This window comes from Nannobrachium achirus, assembly GCF_963921795.1.
Source record: "Nannobrachium achirus genome assembly, chromosome: 11".
NCBI classification, from domain to species: domain Eukaryota; kingdom Metazoa; phylum Chordata; class Actinopteri; order Myctophiformes; family Myctophidae; genus Nannobrachium; species Nannobrachium achirus.
In genome coordinates, this window is record NC_137820.1 from 61,879,205 (window position 1) to 61,902,181 (window position 22,977).

Here is a 22,977-nt window from a genome sequence, read left to right on the forward strand (position 1 = left end):
TTTTTCCAGTCTTTCAAATCAGAAGAGCAATTTGTTCATTTGTAACCCATTATGTAACCCATTAATCAGTACCACCTAAGCCTTATATACTTCATCATACAGACACATTGTGATGTGGTTAATGTGGTTAAGCCTTCCCAGAGCTACCATTTGCAATTTAATATTTCTGACTACCCAATATAAATACCCACATTACAAAGTTAAACATCCTAACTTATTTTCTCCTCAAACTATAGCTTTCTCCAGTCCTACATTCATTATTTCTCCTCTCCTCTCTTCCTACCCAAGCACACACACTAACCTCTCAGCCAGTATCTCCAAGGGGGTCCTGCCCTGTGCCCAGCCCCTCACCATCCACGCTGTGTCAAAGGCTGCCAAGAAACCCCGGGCACAACCAGTTCCCATAGGCCAGAAAGGCTGCAAGTAGAGTACACACAATATACACTGTGAAAATAGGCTAGATGAGCTCTTTCCTAGATAAACCCACACAGTGCAGTGTTGATTTTTTTCGACTAAAATTATGACAAAAAAAAAAGTTTGTCGACTGCATTTTTTTCACTGACAAAAACGAAATTAAAACAAAAATAAAAACTAAGCTGTGATGACTAAAACTAAGACTAAATATATTGACAATTTCGTCCAACAAAATAAAAACTAGACTAAAACGTTAGGGAGGGACTAGTGGAGAAGAGTCATTTTATGTTTGGTTGCTCTCAGGTGTTGCGTGCTAAATATAGCCGATCTACAAGCTCACAACCCGTCATGCTGCGAAGCGTTGCGAGCTTGTAGATCTGCTATTTTCAGCACACAACCAAGTGTAAATTCAGTCATTACGATGCCATCAAGGCCTGCCAAAATACATCTCAGTTGACTAAATCAACTGTAGATTTAGTCACCTAAAATCTTATATTTAGTCGACTAAAATTAGACTAAAACTAAACCTTTTCAGGTGACTAAATTATGACTAAAACTAAATGACATTTTATTCAAAAGACTAAAACTAAATCAAAATTTACTGTCAAAAACAACACTGACACAGTGTAAGTACCTCCAGCAAACTATCTCCGACCAGCGTGACCAGTAACTGATGTCCATTTTTCTCCCTGATCAGAGCAGCGTTCTCTGAAGCGTACATGCACGTGAAGTCAAACATGGCCACATCTGGTTGCCCGTAGTGGTTGATGGCGAAGTCTAGGGAAGGCAGCTGGTAGTTGGTGCCAAAGTCAGCCGCCTCGCGTGCATAGGACAGCAACGCTTCCTGGTTGACATTGTCGTTGCTTAGCAGCCGCTCCGTTTCAATGTAGTCCTGTATGACAACACAGGAAATTGACATGACAGGAACATGACGATTAATTTTCACTCAAATAATTGCGATTAACATTTCTGTTTGGCTTATATGCTCTGAAGTTGCACATGGCAGATATGACACATAACTTAAATATACAAAGAAATGACTGACATATTTGACAACTTTATACTTAAAAAAGAACATAGTGGAAATAGCCAATCTACAAGCTCACAACATCAGCTATTTCCACTATTTTTTACTTAAAATAATATATATGAACATTTCTCAACATGGAAACGATTATGACGATTATGTCAAATTATCGCGATTATGTTAAATAATTGTGATTAGACGATTAAGTAATAATTGTGACAGCCCTAGGAAAGAGCAGGGATAAAGCATGATTGGTGCTGTTGTGCTCCAGTGTTGCCACTGAAAATAGCTCCATCCACAAGCCGTGAGCTTGTAGATCAACTACTTTACAGTCATAAAGCGATTTACAGATTGTCTAATCAATGTAAAGAGATCAGTTCTCACAAAGGACTTTCACTGCAAAAGGAACAGAATGGCTAGCAACTATAGCAAGTGAGCTATTATGAGAGATGGCTTGGCCTTTGAGGTCAATTGGCCACATGTACAATCGGTGCTCAACACAAACAGAGACACACGCACACAGCTGAGGCAACGGGATATCACTCTTCACTAACAGGGAATGTGAGATGAGAATGAGGCCACTGAGGACTTGCCAACACATCGGCTTAACTGTAACGCTGTGTGTGTGCATGTGCGTGTGCGTGTGAGAGAGAGAGAGAGAGAGAGAGAGAGAGAGAGAGAGAGAGAGAGAGAGAGAGAGAGAGAGAGAGAGAGAGAGAGAGAGAGAGAGAGAGTGCATGCCTATGTGACTGTATGAGCACACATGTGAGTGAATGACGGAGAGAACCAGAGTTAGTTGAACGAGATTGTATAGGGGTGTGTGTGTGTGTGTGTGTGTGTGTGTGTCTCTAGACAGACGATTAGGCTGGCAGGGGCAAGGTGTGAGGTTTAACAACAAACCTCATAATATGACGGCAGCAGTGCGCCGACGGTGACATAATAACCTCATTCATTTGATATAATCTCAGCAGAGACCATGGACACCCACCTAGAGACCATCCTAATAACCTCATTCATCTGCAGCAATCTCAGTAGAGGACATGGACACTCACCCAGAGACAGCCTCTGACTCGCAGAGTATGTGTAACAGTTTGACTGTCAACATGGATTGAGTGTGGCAAAGAGACAGAGAGAGAGAACTGTATGTTTTATAGCAAGAGAGAGAGAAAAAGAGTGTGAGAAGCAATTGCGACTTTATTTCATTAACACCCCCGATCCAGGTCCATCACTCACTGACAAAACAGCAGACTACCAACTACCCTGCCGACCGTGCACACACACAAGCAAAGACTTTACACAGATGTGTGCACACTTACACGCTTGCAGAAATTCCTGCCTGCCCAGCAACACTTCTGTTCCTAATGCTAATCCCATAGTTCTTGAGAGCTTTTATTCTCAGTTCTGTGCTAGGAGCTGTGATCTGCCACTTGAGGCAGATTCTACAAACCCCTTCTACTTTTTCTTTTTTAGCTATACATCGTCTCTGTTGGGCAACGTTTCTAGCTTGTGGATATGCTGTTAAGTTTTTGAGCGGTGGTCACAACGCTCCTATACGTGGCCGTGTGTGTGGGTCTGTCTGTCTGTCTGCGTGTCTGTCTGTCTGTCTGTCTGTCTGTAGCCTGCAGTAACCTTTTCTGACCACACATGTTAAGGGAGGGGCGCTGTTGTTCAGGCCAGGCCAGACCAGGCACACACACACACACACACACACACACACACAGGGGGGAAGGGGGGGGGGGGGGGGACCACCGCTCAGTTCACACGGGTGTGATTTTTTATTATACCGACCTGTTGCACATACTGTAGAACACACTGTGAAGTTGTTTACAAAAAGCACAGTAGCTACTACGGGAAAATAATGTCATTGGTATATACAATATACCAAACTTTATGCACATATACAGCTCAGGATGATTTTTTTTCCATTCTCTTTGCTCTTTTGCACTCTCTTTCCTAAGTCATTATTACTTATTTTAACGTATTATTTTATCTTTAGATGTGTTGTGTTTTTGTTGTTCTGCTATTTTATATATACCACTGCATTGTCTGAAAGGAAGCAGAATAAAAATAAGTTTTACTCTTATGTACCTTATGTACAAAAGACGTAACAATAAAGTACAACCTTGATATGCAACTTTTGATACGTTTGTGTGACGCTGTATGTATAATCAAGTAGGGCATTAAAAACACAAAAAGTTAGAAGGATGGAGGTTCCTGTCTGATAACAGTGATATACTGTATAGAAACAACTAAATGACACAGAAGCGTTCCCAGCTTGAAAGGTACAACAACGTAACGTAGGTGTAACAATGGGTTAATGGTGTGCGTGTGTGTGTGTGTGTGTGTGTGTGTGTGTGTGTGTGTGTGTGTGTGCTCGCGCGCGCGTGCGTGCGCGAGAGAGAACAGTGTACAGGTGAATAGGCGTGTATGGATACAGATTGTGTATTACTGGGTTATGCATGCATGTGTCTCTGTATGATATTGTATATGATAATTATACACAGAAAATTAGAAGTGATCATAAAAAACAAAAGAACGGAAGCAAAGCTACTCACACGTATGATGACCCCTTTGTCCAGCAGACTCTGCTTCTTAGCAGTCATGACAAAATAGTGGGTGTGGTCTTTGTAGTAAACTATATTCTCCAGGTCAATCCCTGGAACATAGGCACAGAACAGGAGTTTACTTATATCACGCTGAAAGGGAAAACTAGGAGTTCACTTATACCATGCTGAATGGAGAACTAGGAGTTCACTTATACCATGCTGAATGGGAAAACTAGGGTAGGACACAGTGTACGGTGTGTAATCCTGTCTGGGGTGTGATACTTATTCAAAAAGGAAGTTGTATATAATCTGAGACATAAAGCAGCAGGTTTTACATTTTTATTGATTATTATTCATCTATACATTTAATTTAAAGCTGAAATCAGTGACTTATGTCCCGATCAGTGAGATCATACAGTAGTTGCGGTTTGCTTTTGTTTGGGCTTGTTTTCCGAAGTGTAGTTGCTTATTTGGGCTTGCTTTCAAGATGTAATAGGTTCAAGTGGTGAAACTGGTCGCTTCTTTTGGGCTCGTTTTCATAGACCTGGTCGCTGTTTCACTCACAGAATATGGCAAATGTGGCAACACTCTCTCAGCAGGGCAAAAAGAGCCCATTTTAGCGCAAGTTTTGCATTGAAGTTGATCTATTGGTATAGGAATGAGAGTTGAGATTGAGAATATGGTATTTAGTTAAAATGTGCAACGGGAAAATGTCTCTGGCTTATTTAGGCTTGCTTATGCAACAGTAGCAGACTAGAGGTCCACAATACAGTGGAATATTTACCCCCTCATCACCACTGACAGCTAGCCAGGACGGCAAACGACTGAACATGTTCAGTTCTTCATCGACGGGTTCTGACAGCGCTATCGACGCCAAGTGTCTCTTGCTGACACGCTCCCGACGGCAACTTGTTGGCAGCATACGCTTTCCAATTTATCGGCCCGCTGCGTCGGGCCGATAATCGGTGGAGTGGAGAACTGCCTTTAAAGATTGGTTTTAATCACGAAAATAAGTTCCGGATTGCAGCTTTAATTTGTCTCTTCACCTAATAAATGTCATGATATTCTTCCCCTGCTGCAATTATATACCATTTATGCATGACAATCTACATCGTTTCCCTTTTATTTATTTGAGTGGTTAGTTTTTGTCAATTTCTTCATAGAATTTCAACTCACCCGTGTCTTCTTTGAGCTCAAGGAAGAACTTCTGGTTGAAGATGAAGGCGACACCACTGATCTCCTCCACACTGGCTTCTGCTGTTGTGTTCCTGTTGACAAAGTTAGCCGTAATAGCGATGGCCAACTTCCCTCGGAACTCTTTGCGTTTGAACCCTGCACAGATATTTACAAAATTAATATACCATTACCAAATGCATGCACCATTTGTATAATAAACTATTAATCGTAGCCTCCAGAGAAAAAGACTCACAAAAGACCAAATTGTGTTAAAGCTTTCTCCCATTACTTAGAACAGTGTCATACACATTTACATCTCTTGCTAGGGCAAAAGAAAAAGGTGCATTGTCCAAGAAACGTTGCAAAAGAAGAAAACACAATTCAGAGTCTATAAACCCAACACAGTTGTTTCAGCTTTACAGACTTCAAGAGAAGCAGCTGGTTTTGGAAGCAGATGACCAGCAGAAGAAACGTTCAAGGAAGCTTTCGACATACTTTAGACCGATTCAAGCCACTAAAGCCTCTGAAGCTGGTAGTTTGCCAGTTCTAATGAATTGCTCTATGTCTGCAAACAACCGCAAACACACACATACCACATCAAGCAGTAGTCGACCCTTCTGGCTAAGACTTGACGTTGACAAACAGTTAACACTCCCCCACAGTTCAAATGATTACTGGCTTGCAGTTTGATATGTACACACATTCGTGCGCACACACTCTTAAGGGGGTCATTACATGAGGTCGATTTTTTTGTAGACGATAGTTTTTACTATTGATTCGGCCATTTTGACACACGGAGACGCGGTTTCATGACCCTAACCGATACTTTTCCGAATTCGGCTCTGAAAGTGCATTTCTGCGGTTTCGCATCAGTTTCGCAACGGTGTAATATCGGAATTCGGCCGTGAGGGAGAGTGCGATGATGTCATAGCACCCCCTCCTCTGCTCCCCTTCCCCTGCTGCATATAAGTGTCAGTCTGTCAGACTAACCGAAAATGTATTATTATTATTTGTGTTGTTGTAGGCCTAATTAAAACCCAGAAAATAGCCCAGTGATCTATTAGCACAAACCTCATTTGAAAAATGTCAGGAGTAGTCTATATGAAAGCCTTTTAAAAATGTCTAATTACGCACAAGTCGTCGCACCTGGGCTGGTACCCTAGCTGGCCTGTCGGAGTTGCAACAGCTCTCCTCTCCGCAAAGTTAAATTAAACCATTAGGCTATGGTATTCCATTCTAAGCAAAGCTATGATTAATGACTATTTTGCGTCCCCCTTTTTCAACTTCTCACCAAAAAATACTGGATTAATTCTTCATGCACCGCGCCACATCACAGACGCAGCGGACTTCAGGTAATGAGTGAGTTATTGTAATATGCTGAGTCTTGCTGACAGACAGACAGACAGACAGACACAGACAGACAGACAGACAGACAGACAGACAGACAGACAGACAGACAGACAGACAGAATAAACATAACTGTCCAGTCAGTCAGAGACCATCACAAAAACTTCCTCCATATCCTCGCTCCCTCTCCTCCAGTCAAAGAAATCATGTCGCTTTTTCTCTCCAGTGCGTCTAGCCTCCTCTTAAGGCACGCATGTTGCTTCCAAACTAGGCAATTTACTTAAAGCCATAACGGAAGGCTATGATTGTGACTTCCAGTGAAATAACAGACTGCCAGTGGCGTATGGCGTCAGTTCATTAATTTATTCCGTTAGTTTATTTTGCAACGGCGACGGCACATCATCCTCCATTGCGCCGCATCCCAGTGCAGTGCGTCAGTTCAGTAAGAGCTAAGGTATGGCAACATGACTGTTGTCTGGTCTTGCACGTGCAAGGCACGCATGCAAGACAGTCATGTTGCCAATACTTAGCAACAGGCATGATGAATTTATTTTAAGAAGTACATTTTATTATTTTCCCTTGTAATCAAGGTATGGTAGACTACCATACCCATATGTGCCTCTGTAGGCTAGCCTACTCCGTTAGTTGCCTCGCATGGTGCGTTATACTTCTGTGTTGCAGCTAGAAGACAGAACTCACTTAATATAGCCCATCCCCGTAGATAATGTCCAGAAATATGCTCCATAGGCTATAAATGTTCCGACCTTCATCTTCCAGGTGACTTTTGTTGGTGTTTCACTTCACCTCGCTAAAAACCTCCTTTTGCGGGACTCATTGAATATGCGAACAGATGATAATAATATGGATTTGGGAGCATAGCCTAATTACAAAGCATGTCTCATTAAAAACAATATAGGCCTATATTTTATAGTTGAAGGGTAAATACACAGTATAGGCCTATGTAGGCTGGGAACATGACACATTTTGCTTGAATTCATGCGTTGTCAACTTGTAGTATAAACACAGAAAAACGAACCAACAACAAGGTGTAAACGCGACGTTTTTTGGGTAATAAATCCAAAACGAGACCGGCAGCGTTTCCAATCGTCCTGGTATAAAGACCCCCTTAGACACAAACTTGACCCCCACATACTCTATTGAGCACCATCTATAACTATGTCAACAGGAAATGCTTTATCCACCAGCTCAAAGCAACAGTGTAACCTGGTGCTTCCAGCAAATATAATGAGCAGGGCTTCAACCATGGACTAGTCTCTGAATGTAAGCCATTCACAAAGATATACAGTCTGTTAAAGCTATATGCCATCAAAAAAGGGATTACACGCAATAAAACAAGGATTACACACAATAAAAAAAGGATTATACATGATGAACTGTTATGTTTGCGGAAAAATACTCCCAGTATACAATAGAAGTCTGCAATGTCAATATCCTTTGAAAAATGTTCAGCATTGCACATTCCCCCACCACCGAATCCGATGCTCAAGTTTAGGTGAAGATTTCACAAATGCACTTTGTTAGTATGTTTATCTTGTCTTCCCGCTCACCGTCCAGTGTGTTTCTGCGTCCATCGGCACCAATCACAACGTCAAAGTCGAACGCGGATACAGGATGGTCAGAAGGTCGGATCTCCGCTCGCCATCCTGGACCTAAAGATATGCACCAAAGTATTGGACATTTGCACACGTGGCCAAGTATACTGTACTGCTCAAAGAAATGAAGGGAACAAAATGTTCCCTTAATTTATTTGAATTTATTTGATTATTGCATACTGTAGTACTGCTCAAAGAAAGCACAAAGAATTAAGGGAACATTTTGTTCCCTTCATTTCTTAGAGCAGTGTATATCCCACGTACCTGTCCTATATTACACTCTATATGGATATGATTATACAATTTTAATATCATTACACGTCTGCCTTCATTAATCAGAGTGGTGACTTGTGTGCAACAAAGATCGTTGGCTGTAATGTAGGTCACAAGCCCAACATACCACTGGAATTTCACAGTTCTACAGATCTTTGGTAGGATACAGCACATATGTCCTGAACACCTGGAGCCATGTGCAGATATTATTTTGATCACTTGAACCCTAGAGTCCCTATTCTGGGGCAAACATACTGTTAAAATTGCCAATCTAAAAGCTCACAAGTCACAAGTACAACACATATTACATGTTACTGTATAGAGAAGAAATAGGGAGACTCCGGTCAACCAAGTTCCAGGGTTTAAGTAATTAAAAGTAATTTAGGAGTGCTGGGCTGATTTGAGCAGGGCTATTCTTGTCAAAATGATTATATCATTCTTGCCAGTTTTCGACAGCTCTTCCATAAGAAACCATGTCTACATGTAAGACACACTGACTAACTATCATAACATTGTAGCTAGTGTACAGAAAGTGTCTGTAAAGGCCCTATCGGAGTACAGTCTGCGATGATAAGTCATCACCGCGGTGTAGTTTTCTAGCCATCACCTAAAAATGTATTACAAAGTCTAGGTTATAGCTAGAAAACTACACCGCGGTGATGACTTATCACCGCAGACTGTACTCCGATAGGGCCTTAAGACGGTGCTTCACTAGGAGCGATAATGTGCAACAGTTACCACCTAGTATATTTAGGACCTCTATGATCTATTTAGGACATCCATGTCGTCTTGAGGGTCTTGAAGAGTTTGCTGATAGTTACTTTCCAGTTCTATTTTACTGCTGGTCTATCAATAGATTTGCATAGCATTTCAGACGCTATGATTTCTATACCCACTAAGGCCTGGTTACTTCTGCAGGAAAACTTTGGCTCAGTAAAATATACGTTGTCTGCAGCGACTTGGTCTATATATAGCTTTGTTGTGCAAGACACGCATACTCTGTGTGTGTGTGTGTGTGTGTGTGTGTGTGTGTGTGTGTGTGTGTGTGTGTGTGTGTGTGTGTGTGTGTGTGTGTACTGCCCAGCACTCAGTGGACCGACTCAGTGGACAGTGTGACTATGTGTCACTGTCACTCACACAGACTCAGTTCACACTTACCGTCACCATGCTGTTCTTCTGGCGGCTCCACAACTTTGACAAACTCCACGTTGACGTGAATCTCGACCCCTAAGATCAAACACACCTTCAGCAGCATCAGCTGGAGCTGGCGAATACCTAGAGTCAAAGGAAATGCATGCACAGAAAATTACACACACACCCAAATAGGGATGGGACGATATGAACATTTCATATCACTATTAATGTGACAAAAGAAATCGCGGTTTACGATATTATCACGATAATCAAAATCCATTATCCTGGGGCGGAACTTTTGCCAAAAAAAATAGCAGATCTACAAGCTCACAACGCGTCGAAGCGCGACGCGTTTTGAGCTTGTAGATCGGCTATTTTTTGGGCAAAGACATTTGATAGCTGGAGCTATCAAGTACGTATATTATAAGTACCTTTTACCAATTATAGAGGGTATATGTGGTACCGGATGTGCAGCTCGGCAAATAAAAGGTGAATTGATCCCAGTGCTTGACGGACGAAGATATCACGATATATAAAATCTCCACGATAAGATTATCGTGAGTGTTTTTTATCGCGATAAACGATAATATCGCTTATCGTCCCATCCCTACACCCAAAAAAGTGCACATGCACAACCACAAAACAAGAAAAGCTTACGGTACAGATCAAATCACCAAATGAGTATTCATTTAAGACTGTATATTTCAATACTCAGTGGAGGTTGCTGCTGCTATTTTGTAAGCACTATTTTCACATTCCTAATTATAGCCCTATCCAGACATCTGGAAGGGTGTTAAAACGTTATTCTGCCAGTAGTGGCTTAAGATGGTATAAAAATAACATGTTTGTTCTACTGGAACATAGCTGGCGAGCTGTGAAATTGCATGGTGTAGGACACGTTCTGGCAGGTAGACCTCTAACCAGATTCTGGGCCCTGGGTACAAGGATTCACTGCGGGCCGGGCCCCCCATGAATGTTCTTCATAGGGGGAGGGGGTTTAACACATTTAGACTGGGACTATTGACAAATCATGAAGTCTTCGAATATTTCAAATCCTTTTAAGATTCTTTTTGAAAAACCTATGTTTCTGTCAGTGGTGCTCAAACTTTTTCATGTGAAGGACCCCCAAAATGATATGTATTTGGCCATGGACCCCATCTCAAAATATTTAGTTCCAGGACCAGGGACCCCCCAGAAGCAAAATTTGAGTTACAAATGTTTGCTTAAAAAATACGTATATTCAAAGATTTGGACACATTTTCACGACTTTAAAAAAAATAGCAGATCTGAGCTGAAAGCTCTTCGGAGCTGGCCAGGTGTATGGAGAACCGGAAAGATTGGAGACTCCGATGGAAGCTCGTCTGAGGACGACTGAGGGAGAGATCTACAAGCTCACAGCACGGCACTGTGAGCTTGCGTATCTGCTATTTTTCAATAGCTAAAGCATAAAATAATTAAGGCCCCAGCACCTTGGGCCCTAGTAACTCAGTCCCCCCCCCCCCCCCTGTGACACCCCTGCCTCTAACCCTACACTACAAAATTCAGAGTGCTAATTTAGTGCAATGGAGCCTTAAAGGTTGATTCGTGACAGGATATACAGTATGATGCGATTCAGTTTCCTTGCACTCCCTTCAAAAATAAATAAAACTACAAGTAGGGTGTATCTACTTTATAGTTCTTGAACCATACAGTAGCTCAACTTATGCTCCAATAAACTAAAGCAGTGGTTCCCAAACCTTTTAGCTCAGGACCCAAAAGAGAAATTAGACATTTGCCCGGCCGGGATCCAAACTAGTCAAAACATCAGATCTACAAGCACACAAGGCATCACTTCACGCCGTGTTGGGAGCTTGTAAAAATGCTTTTTATTTTTTTTATGTATTTATGGAAATCGTTATTTATGAATTACTTAAAAAATAAATGTTGGAATACATTTTTAATTGATGAATAGTTCAGATTTTTTTGTTTAAACTTGAACAAATCTTTTGAAATATATTTTTTCATTGTTAAGTAGGAAACGGGGGAAAAAATCGTTGCACCCATACAAATTGGTGACCCAAAGATCGGTCCTGACCCACTGTTTGGGAAACAGTGCACTAAAGAGCGTTCAATCATGAGGAGAAAGAGGAGTGCATCACATAACTCTACTGGTATAGTATGGTCAGCTGGTATCTTTGGTAGCTTAGCTTTCTGGGCATCTGACAGGAACACATGAGAAGACATTTAGCTGATATAACGCGTTAGCGATAAGAGAACCATGACAGGAGGAGATATTAATGTGAGACACAGTTGCTAATGCTGGACAGGAAGAGGTGCGGCATGGAAACATCCCACCAGGGAGATGCATAGTCTAGGGTCAACAAATACTGTCAGAACCAGTAAGAGTCCCTAATCGGGAGACCGTCAGGTCACATACACAAACTTTAGAAGGCAATGGTAGGCAATCAGGAGGGAATATGGGAAATGGGACAGATCCATGTTGATGACATGATTTTAGAGATATGATGTACCGCTTTGCGTGATTTTAGGGCAAAATCTGTAGGAGCGTGTCCAAAAATGTGTTTTGCAAAAATCGGCCTGATGGTGGCACTAGATGGGACAGATGCATGTTGATGACATGAGTGTAGAGATACTGTGTACCGCTTTGTGTGATTTTAGGGCAAAATATGTAGGAGCAGTGTCCAATTTTTTTTTTGTTGCAAGAATCGGCTCTCGGGCCATGTGAGAAATGAGGGGGACGTGACGGATGGACTGACTGACTGACTGACTGACTGACAGCCAGCCGGTGGGGGTTTTGATATTGATTTCATTTTATTCAAATAATAATTAAATTGGTCCATGTTCTGATTTTGGTCCATATTTGGACTTCAGCCTTTTCTCCTGTGAGGAGAAAAAAGCAGTTTCACTGTGTGGTGACATGTTTTCCTCCAATCAGCAATAGCATAGAGTGGGGCCTTCCTCCAATCATAGTCGAGTGGGGGCGGGCCTTACGCTCATAAAGGTCTGCCCTCATTCGATCATGATTGGAGGAAGGCCCCTGCCTGTCTCCTACATGAAAACAAACTGAAACCTAAGTGAAATCACTTACTCTAGCTTTAAATTACTGACCAAATGAAAGACACAAAGAAGATTTAAATGTGCACAAATAAATAACTTTGTTCATGTACTGTGCCAGTTTTAAGTAAATTATCCTTTGAAAAATAAATAAAATACCTCCATTATAGTTCAGCTGCACTGGAAAAAGGAAATCAGGAAATGAATACTCACTAATATGGTCGATGGCTCCAGCACAGAACTTGCCATAGAACTTTTTGGCCCCAAGGCCCCTGAGGTCATGGATGGTGTAAGGCCACAGGTGCAGCACATTGTTCCTTGAGAAAGTGTCTCTTTTTTCTATCACCACCACCTTACATCCGCCCAGGGCCAGCTCAATGGCTGTACGTAAACCACATGGACCCCCGCCGATGATGAGACACTGTATGGGGGGGAGAGAAAGATGGACAAGAGATTTAGTGGGGGGGAGAGAAGGATGTACAAGAGATTTAGAAGTGACCAGCAAGACTCCCTAATCGGGAGATAAGCGACCGTCAGGTCGCATGTATACACAAATTAAGCAACCTCATGGTGGCGCTAGAAGAGGGGCATGTGGTTGTGGCGGAGGTTGTGGTTTGCCAGCAAAGGAGTGTGTGTGCATGGATAGGGACAACGGTGCCGGGTGACGGACAGACTGACTGACTGACTGACAGCCGGTGGAGGTTGATAGTAATTGCGACCTGACGGTTGCAAAAAAGGAGAAGGGGAGGCAAAAAACCAAGGCAGACAGGCAGAACAAACTGACTAAATATTGTGACTTTCATTATGTCCATCATGCGTGAGAAGTGAACAAGTCAGGCTTTATGCATAATCAGGATTTCTTTAAAGCGCCAAACACTTTAACCAAATAAACCATAGCAGCCCTATTCTGAGCTGAACATTTGGCGAGAATAGCGGAGCTACATGCTCATGATAAATGGTAAATGGTGCATTGCTCATGATAAATGGTAAATGGTGCATTTATATAGCGCTTTTATCCAAAGCGCTTTACAGAGATTGTGCATTACATTCACCCATTCACACACACATTCATACACCGATGGCGGAGGAAACCATGCAAAGGCACCAAACTGTTCACCGGGAGCAATGTGGGGTTCAGAGTCTTGCCCAAGGACCCTTCGACATTAACTCAGGGGGAGCCCGGATTCGAACTGGGAACCCTTCGGGAACCCTTCGTGCTCTAATGTCGGTTTCTCTACCCCTGAGCTATGCCGCCCCACATGATAGGTTGCATTGCCATGCCAGGGACCCCAGTCAACTAAGGGCTGATGCATACTCCACTTTTAGAGCCAAATTTAACCCTAACCCTACCATCATTAATTCCGCTGTTTGGTGCTGCCAAGATTTTGTGACCGCCCCGAACCAGCTCTAAGAGTGGAGTACTGTATGCTTTGGCCCTAAGTGGTTAAACCCTTAACCGCTTAACCCCTCAAGTATATAGGGTTTAAGTTGTTAAATTAGCATCACAGCATTAACATACACACGGCCTACACAGCTTCGTTTAATGCTCGACTCTGATTGGCAAATCATGGAATTTTGCAGGCTAATGTTTCTCAACAACAGAATGCTGCTGAGTGCTAAGATTAACAGACCATCCGCAACCAGCGTTTTACTCAATTGTGCGTCTGTGACACGGCTGTTAGTAACTGTCTGGCTGTCTGTCTGTGAGAATGATCTCCCTGCTCGCTCGACAAAGTTACGTCGCAATCCGTAATTGTCTCCACCAGCCGAAGGCTGAGGGGAGAGTATGTTTTCCCCTCCGTCCGTCCGTCCGTCCGTGCGTCCGTCCGTCCGTCCGTCCGTGTGTCCGTCCGTGTGTCCGTCCGTGTGTCCTCGCAGTTTGTGTGCAGCTAATCTCAGTCGCCGTTGGCCCGGTCGCTGCCAAAGTGAGCACACACATTCCCTGGATGCCAATCTAGAACCTCTGCCCTAAATTTTTCAAATGGGCCTTTTCTAGCGCCCGATGTTTGCTAAACACATTTCTGTGCACTACTCTTACAGATTTTGTCCAAAAATCCTACAAATCGGTAGGCAATATCTCAACAGTCATGTGATCGACACGGATCTGTCCGATTTTGCATATTCCATCCTGATTGGCTAAGATTGGCTTCCAAAGTTTGTGGGATTGAGCCGTTTTGAACAAAATGCCTCAAATCACAAACGCAAAGTGCAATTATCATGAAATCGCGCACACACGTTCCCACTAGGCAGAGGAAGAAATGCCACTTATTTATTTTTTTATCAGCCTCATGGTGGCGCTATAACAGCCCGATTTGTGGTTTTACCTATAACTCCACCGATCAGTTTCAAACTTTGTAAGCACACTCCCTAGAGGCTAAGGATAAACCTTTGCCCTGCATTTTTCACATCAGCCTTTTATAGCGCCACCTTTGGGCCGACTTATGTAAAACACATTTTTGGATATTACTCCTTGAGATTTTATCCAAAAATCATGCAAATCGGTACACAGTATCTCTATAGTCATGTGATCAAGTCCGATCCGTCTGATATTTCACATTCCATCCTGATTGGCTAATATTAGCTTCCAAAGTTTGCAGGATTGCTCCGTTTTTGAACAAAATGCCTCAAATCATCAACGCAGCTTGCGATTACCGTGACATTTGCCACACATATTCCCACTAGGTCAAGGAACAAATGCTACCTTTTTGTATTCTATGCAACATGTATTAGTACCTTCTTGCTCTCATAGTAATTCCTAAGTTAATCTTTTTTGAACAGGTAAATCGGTTTTGTGTGTTTATTGTGTTCTGCTTCTCCTTCGGTGTTGGAGGCGGAATGTATAGTCGTCAAGTTGCTGTCCTCTTCATGTTGGTCGCTTTAACTCTATGGTTGGTGGCAACGACATCACTTATTTTTTATTTATTTATTTGTATTTAATTTTTTTACAGTTTCTTGATGAAAACATTTTTCTTCATTTTTTTGGTTGCCAATAAGCAAACCCCACCCCCGCCTTCCCCGCGACTCCACTTTGGGTCGCGGCCCATAGTTTGAGAACCGCTGGTGTAGCAGCTGGCTGCTAGTTGCAGCTGTTGCACTCGACGCAAGCTGTTAAAGAAAATACAAAAAAACACTTGAATGTTGTTTTAATCCCTCCTTTAACTTTACCACATGGAAACTACAGGCGCATCAGTAGGATCCTTGGGCTACCTTTACATTTCTTGATACAATGTTCAAAAATAGGTCAATGCATGCACGTCTGAGGATAAAGAACAGATAGACAAGCTAACATGCAAGGAAGCGTATGGGTTCTTTGCAAGGAAGCGTATGGGTTCTTTGCAAGGAAGCGTATGGGTTCTTTGCAAGGAAGCGTATGGGTTCTTTGCAGTGTTGTTTTTGACAGCAACTTTTGATTTAGTTTGAGTTATAGTCTGAATAAAATGTCATTTAGTTAGTGCGACGCGTTCTGAGCTTGTAGATCGCTATTTTCAGCACGCAACACCTGAGAGCAACCAAACATAAAATTACTCTCTTCTCCACTAGTCCCTCCCTAACGTTTTAGTCTAGTTTTTATTTTGTTGACATTGTCAATATATTTAGTCTTAGTTTTAGTCACCACAGCTTAGTTTTGTTTAATTTTTATTTAGTTTTCGTCAGTGAAAAAAAACAGTCAACAACATTTTTCGCCATAGTTTTAGTCGACGAAATCAACACTGGTTCCCCGCGTTCTATGTTCCCTGCTTACAACCCACTTACAATAACCCTAACCCTAATGTAAGCAGGGAACCTATAGAACCCTGGGAACATAGGGATGACCCCAAATGCAGCACTCTGGTGGTTAGCTTTTAGATCCGTTCTTTTTTGTGACCTTTTGTACATCAAAGCATACATTAAGCATGACATTGTGTGAGAGCAAAGTCGAGGGCTGTTTAGGGCTGCATACTGCACATACATCAAGAGGGAGGGGCTGACTGACGGAGTGAGAGATCTCAGCTCTGCTTTGCTGAAGCAATGGCGCACACACAACTGGAGATCTTTTGTCATAAACAGGAAGTATTCGCATATTTTTCAGCTCATCATGAAACTGTGGCGGGACAAATCTGACAGTGGCAGGTCATAGGGAGATGCTATGCTATATGCATTATTGTGTTTGGCTTCCAACATAACAAAATGGTACTTAAATAAGCAAAAATATGAATGTTGAACGGTGCTACACAGTTCACTGTAGTCAGTATCACACTGAGAATACTGCCAATACCAAATAACCATTAGTTACACCCCGGTGACTTTTCACTTGTGTTTCTGTCTGACGAACAGAAGTGCAAAAAAGCTGAAAACCAGCCAATCAGATCAAAAGTTCGAAACTTGGAACTCCGTCAAAACTCTTGTGAGCAGGAATGTTCTACTTCTGTTGCACTCCGACACTTCACCTGAGAAACAATGTTCTACTTCTGTTGCACTCTGACACTTCACCTGAGAAACAAGACATAATCTACTGCCTGGTCTAAACAGACACTTCACCTGAGAAACAACACATCATCTACTGCCTGGTCTAAACAGCCATGAAGCACAGGGAATCACTGTTCACCTGAGAAACAAGACATAATCTACTGCCTGGTCTAAACAGCCATGGAGCTCAGGGAATCACTGTTTCCCAAAGCACAGATAGTCATTAAAATATTTACATTAAAAACAAATAAAAGGAGACATATCATATCATATGTTGCTCCCACAAAACAGTAGGCCTAATAGCCTACACTACAATATATGTTGCTGTCACAATTGTCTAATCGCAATTATTTGACATAATCGCGATTATTTTTCATAATTGTCATAATCGTTTCCATGTTGAAAAATGTTCATATATTTTAAAAAAAAATAGTGGAAATAGCAGATCTACAAGCTCACAACGCATCGCATCGCGACACGTGAGCTTGTAGATCGGCTATTTCCACTATCAATGTTCTTTTTTTAAGTATAAAGTTGTCAAATATGTGAGTAATGTCTTTGTATATTTAGGTTATTATGTGTCATATCTACTATGTGCAAATGCAAAGCCTAAAAGCCAAACAGAAATGTAATTGACAACGACAATTAAATCGTTATTATTTGAGTGACAATTAATCGTCATGTAAAATGTCATAATCGTGACCAGCTCAACGGCCTCGTGGTTAGAGTGAACTCCAGGAGATTGGGAGGTGAGGGTTCAATCCCTGGCTGAGTCATGCCAAAGACTATGAAATGGTACCCGATGCTTCCCTGCTTGGCAGTCAGCATCAAGGGTTGGATTAGGGGTAAATCCCTGCAACATACCGTCATCGGATTATTGATTGCTTTAACTATTGAAAAATAGCAGATATACAAGCTCACAGCGCGGCACCGAGTGCCGCGCTGTGAGCTTGTATATCTGCTATTTTTGAGCGGTGGTCACACCGTCTCCATAGCGTGGCCGTGTGTGTAGGTATGTTTGTTTGTTTGTGGGTTTGTATGTGGGTCTGTATGTAGCCTCAAGCCTGTGGTGTAGTACCTTTTCTGACCACACATGTTAAGGGAGGGGCGCTGTTGTTCAGGCCACACACACACACACACACACACACACACACACACACACACACACACACACACACACACACACACACACACACACACACACACACACACACACACACACACACACACACACACACACACACACACACACACACACGGGGGGGAGACCACCGCTCAGTTCACACGGGTGTGATTTTTTAATAGTTAAAGTATAAAATAATAATACACAATATAGTGTTCTGAATGGGTTAAACAGGAGATAGGCTCCCGACCTATGGGTCCCATGGTTACCATATTGTTCCCAAATATACAGTGTATTTTACTCAACTAGCCCTTACCCGTTCAAAGATATGAGCTCCAAAATGATGTGCAGTGTGTGGGTTATGGGATGTGCACTGTGCATACAGTATATGAGGGATGGAAATTAACTTTAACTGGTGCTTGCATGATAATATGTAGGAGCATCAATGTAAGAAATACCCGTTTCGTTTAATGGCTACCCCCCCCCCCCCCCGCCCGCCCGCCCGCCCGCCCGCCTGCCTGCACACACACACACACTCCCCCCCCCCCCCCCCCTCCCCCCCCCCCCCGTGTGTGTGTGTGTGTGTGTGTGTGTGGGTTTGTGTGTGATTGTGCATGGCCTGAACAACAGCGCCCCTCCCTTAACATGTGTGGTCACAAAAGGTACTGTAGGCTAAATAGATATAGATACACCATAAAAATGCTATTATACAGCATACGATTTGTGAAAGTGACAAACGGGCTTCACAGTTATGTCAGGTGTGTTCATATGCTGATGGTGATGCGATTTCAGATCAATTGCTCCAGCCACCGAGGAGAAACGTTGTTTCATACAGACACTCACTCAGACAGACATTCGCAAAATTATAGTATAGATTAATTTGCTGGAAAATGTGCAGTATGTGACTAACTGCACTGCAGCACTGTACTGTACTGGCAATGGAATATGGTTATGTAACATGTTATTTATTTTTACATTGATAATCCTACGCATCACCTTACAAACTCAGTCTAAGCTTTCATAAGAGAAAATATCCATTTTACTACAGCAAGCTGATACTTCAACATCTGAAGTTGGAAGTGAGAGAAAGCAACGAAGTAAGTAAGAAAAGAGAGATAAATGGGATGCCTTTGCCATCAGTATGGAATGAGGAAAGCTCAAGGGTTTGTGTGGAATGTCTCTTTAGCAGACCCACCCTGATTATAGACCATGTCCCAGTTCCATATCAGCACTTTGCTTGCTATTTCTCTCAATTTTAAGGAACATTTACTTGCAAAACAATTACCCCAGGCATGTGGCATAAGTACAGTCTTACTTGCATAATCCATCAGTCAGGCAAAATAACAAAAATAGACACACAAAGACAACCCTATATAACAGGCAACTTTTCCCTTTTTCCATTTGCTGAATGTTTAGAATAACCATTAATGGTTGTTTTGGGGAAAGAGCTCCTCAGCTCATCAAGCCCTTCTGTCATTTCATCTCTGGTGTAGCCTATAAGTCACTGGCCTCCTTCCCCTCAGGAAGCCTTATCTTTTCCTTTAGGAGATATGAGTTCATACCAACACTATGCTAAGCACGTTGGCCACCATACTTCGACATACATGGTCTGCCAATAGAACTTCTCAGCACAACCAGTCACAGTACATCAAGAATACCAACTATTGCATTAAGTTCAGAAGTAAACGTGTGCCGTAAAAAAAAAGAATTTCTTTTGAATATATCAGATAATGAGAAGAACATGCTGGTTTTCTGACATGAATAAGAAAAATTGAAAAGACAATCTGTTGCAGTCTGTGTAATGATGGTTTGTCAAGCCTGACAACTCTTCCACAATCTTCAAATACTACCGTCTGTAACCCTGCTTCTCAAAAGTTCTACACAGGAAGCCGTTATACGTTTGTCCTTTCTGTTCATGAAAATATATTTTAGAATATCTTTAAAATACCGATTTGAATTTCTAAGCTAGACTAATACAACTACAAAAGTGAACAAGAAGTGTGTGTGTGTGTGTGTGTGTGTGTGTGTGTGTGTGTGTGTGTGTGTGTGTGTGTGTGTGTGTGTGTGTGTGTGTGTGTGTGTGTGCGTGCATACTGTTGCGTCTCAACAGTATCACTATGTTTAACTACTTTGACTAACATGGCACAAAGTTTCAGCGGACAGGAGTTCAATTAATTACTTAATCTAGTTTGTACTGCATCCTATAAGCTTAACATTGCACTGTTACTTACAACTAACTACTTGTTGTATTGGGCATGGAATTAATTACTGCAATAATCCAATATATTCTCCCAAAATAAATCCACAATGAAGTGCTGCCAAGGTCAGATATTTGAACAAATAAACCATGAGCCCCGTCTGAACAGCTCCATCCACAAAGGTAAACAAATTAGCAGCATTCATTCAGCAGGCAGGAGCTTATTATCCATGTGAGCAGGGTGCAGATTTAATTCAAACTGACTGACATAAAAACGCCCCAGACATTCCATTCCGTTTTTTTCCCCACTACATTTCTGAATGTCAGTATTATTACAGGTTGATTCTGCCTTATTAAATTAGCAGAAAAGAAATCAAGAGAAAGAGATAAAATGAGAGAAAAGAGGAAGGCATGTGACAAAGAGAGTCCAGAGCTGCATGGGTAGAGCCCGCCTGGGAAGCAGAAGGTCTTAAGTTCGATTCCGGACCCCGGCAATAGCCAGAGGCCTTAGGGTTTTTTCGGGCTAATCAGTCTAAAAGCGCCAAATTTTGCACAGATCTAGCCCAGGGCATGCTCTAATGATTTAGCTAGGGCACCCGAGTCGACGACCTTCGGGGTCGCCAAATCAAGTTGGGCTCCCATCGACTTTCTATACAGGAGGAAAATTCTGGGTATTTAAGTAGGATGTGAGGGGTCTAACTAGGGGTTTGTCATGATGCTGAATCCATTGCAAGCATTTGTTTTGCACAAAAAAACATTCCTTGGGCTACAAATGGCCCCAGAAAACGCCCACAAAACTGTGAAAAGTGATGACTCATCACTTTTCATCACTAAACCATAAGGCCCCCAACTACAATGCATTGAGGTGGCCCAGAGCAAGACACTCAACACTCAAACCCAACCTCCCCCCCCCCCCCCCCAGGTATGCTCTCATGATAAGCAAAATACAGACAATTAAAAATGTATACAGCATTTCATTCACAGTGTCTCACTCACCCTGGTTCCCTGGCAAACTCTAGCGTGGTCGTACTCTTTATGCGAGGCCCTCTTATCTAGTTTGGTCCACAGAGCCTTGACCTTCCAGGAACTGACGGCAGCCTTCAGGGAAGTGTAGAAGTCGCTGTAGTTCAGAGGGTCCAGGTCCAGGTGTCTGCAGAGGATACCGAAGGCCTGGAGTGACCCTTTGCAAGTGGACGCCTTGACAAAGTTCTCAAACAGCTGGCTGGCCTGTGCCGTGCGCTCATCCTCCGTCTCGCCCATGGTCACCGAGGTCAGGTTGTGTTTCCTAGCGCGTCCTCTTCACTCCTTCCCCACGGTCAAGTGAGCTTTGTCTAAGGTCTGCTGTGTGCTGCCATGCCCATCTGAAAGAAATGACAGCAAATACAAATATTTAGGAATAACAGACTAGATAGTAGGAGCATCATTTGACGTATGAGGGTATGGCAATTTGCCACCCCCAAGCGTTCACATTTCCCGAGTTATTACAGTAATCCCAGGATAAAACTGCCCTTTCAAAAATGCCTAAAATGTATTAGGCATGATCGCAATCGCGAAATTGCATGTTTAGCCCCATAACAAACACATCTTTCAAAATGGCAGCCATCTTTGTTTACATTTGAAGACTTTGAAGGCTTCCATCTCATGAATGCCTGAACGGATATCCAAGCGGATTTTTTTGTTTGAAAGCTGTGAAAAAGTACTACACATATGGTGCATGATCTAGGTATGGGCGTGCACGATCCGTGCACTACAAATGTATCTGTGCACTAGAAATTTAGGAACGTGACACCCTGGTACTTGGCAGCCATTTTGAAAAGGCAGCGAATGAGTTAACATTTTTGGTAGATTAATCAGATTTTAGATTGGCGCTCAGTGCATCTCAACCCATGATGCCCGTCATGTGACACACACCTCAGAGACACGTGTCTTCTTGTCTGTAACCATACATTCATTAGCCACTTTGACCCTGGTGTCCCTATTTTGGGCATAGGTAAATCTTTTCTTTTTTGGAGCGGTGATAGCCGCTTCCTACTCTTGACTTAGTGTGTCCCATGTCTGTGCTGATGCAGCACGAACAGCTGCAATGCCGCTGGGTGACCAGTGGCAGGCCTGGGTGACCAAGTGGCGCTGTTGAGCAGCCTAGACACAGACACACGCTCGCTGTTCAAATGCACTGCTCCACTTCGAAATGATGGGTTTGATTTTTTCCTTTCCTTCCAAAAATAGCAAATCTCAGACCACTACATGTTCTGTTCTACTGCACAATTAGCAAACAAGCAACAGCAGGGAACCCCAAATATTACGATGATATTCAAGATATTAAAACTCGAGAGATGGGACGATATGAAAATGTCATATCAATCACGATTATTATTACCAAAGAAGATGATTAAAGATATCATCGCGATGACCAAAATATCCACATCCATTATCCTGGGGGCGGAACATTTGGCAAAGACATTTGATAGAGAGTGAAAAAAAGTATGTATATTAGAGTACCTTTTACCAATTATAGAAGGCATGGCAGTTGCGTTGGAGAACATTGTACCCCTAAATAGCAGCATGGACTATCAATGGACTATCAATGTGTTCTTCTTAAGCATTTTTGTCTGTGGTGTATCTTGGTG

The 22,977-nt window shown here is 42.4% G+C and overlaps 1 protein-coding gene across 1 annotated transcript in view; it reads right to left on the reverse strand.

Annotated features, from left to right (window-relative positions):
• mical2b (microtubule associated monooxygenase, calponin and LIM domain containing 2b) overlaps window positions 1-21,610 on the reverse strand; it is a gene marked incomplete at both ends in the record, with an annotated part of 61,347 nt that extends 39,737 nt beyond the window's left edge. Inside the window, 8 exons of the mRNA XM_080737242.1 lie at window positions 298-417; window positions 1,049-1,306; window positions 3,997-4,097; window positions 5,164-5,319; window positions 8,079-8,180; window positions 9,555-9,671; window positions 12,798-13,005; window positions 21,347-21,610. Of these exons, the coding sequence (XP_080593368.1) occupies window positions 298-417; window positions 1,049-1,306; window positions 3,997-4,097; window positions 5,164-5,319; window positions 8,079-8,180; window positions 9,555-9,671; window positions 12,798-13,005; window positions 21,347-21,610 (1,326 nt within the window). The remainder of the gene's footprint in view (window positions 1-297; window positions 418-1,048; window positions 1,307-3,996; window positions 4,098-5,163; window positions 5,320-8,078; window positions 8,181-9,554; window positions 9,672-12,797; window positions 13,006-21,346) is intronic.
• Between the last annotated feature and the right edge of the window lie 1,367 nt (window positions 21,611-22,977).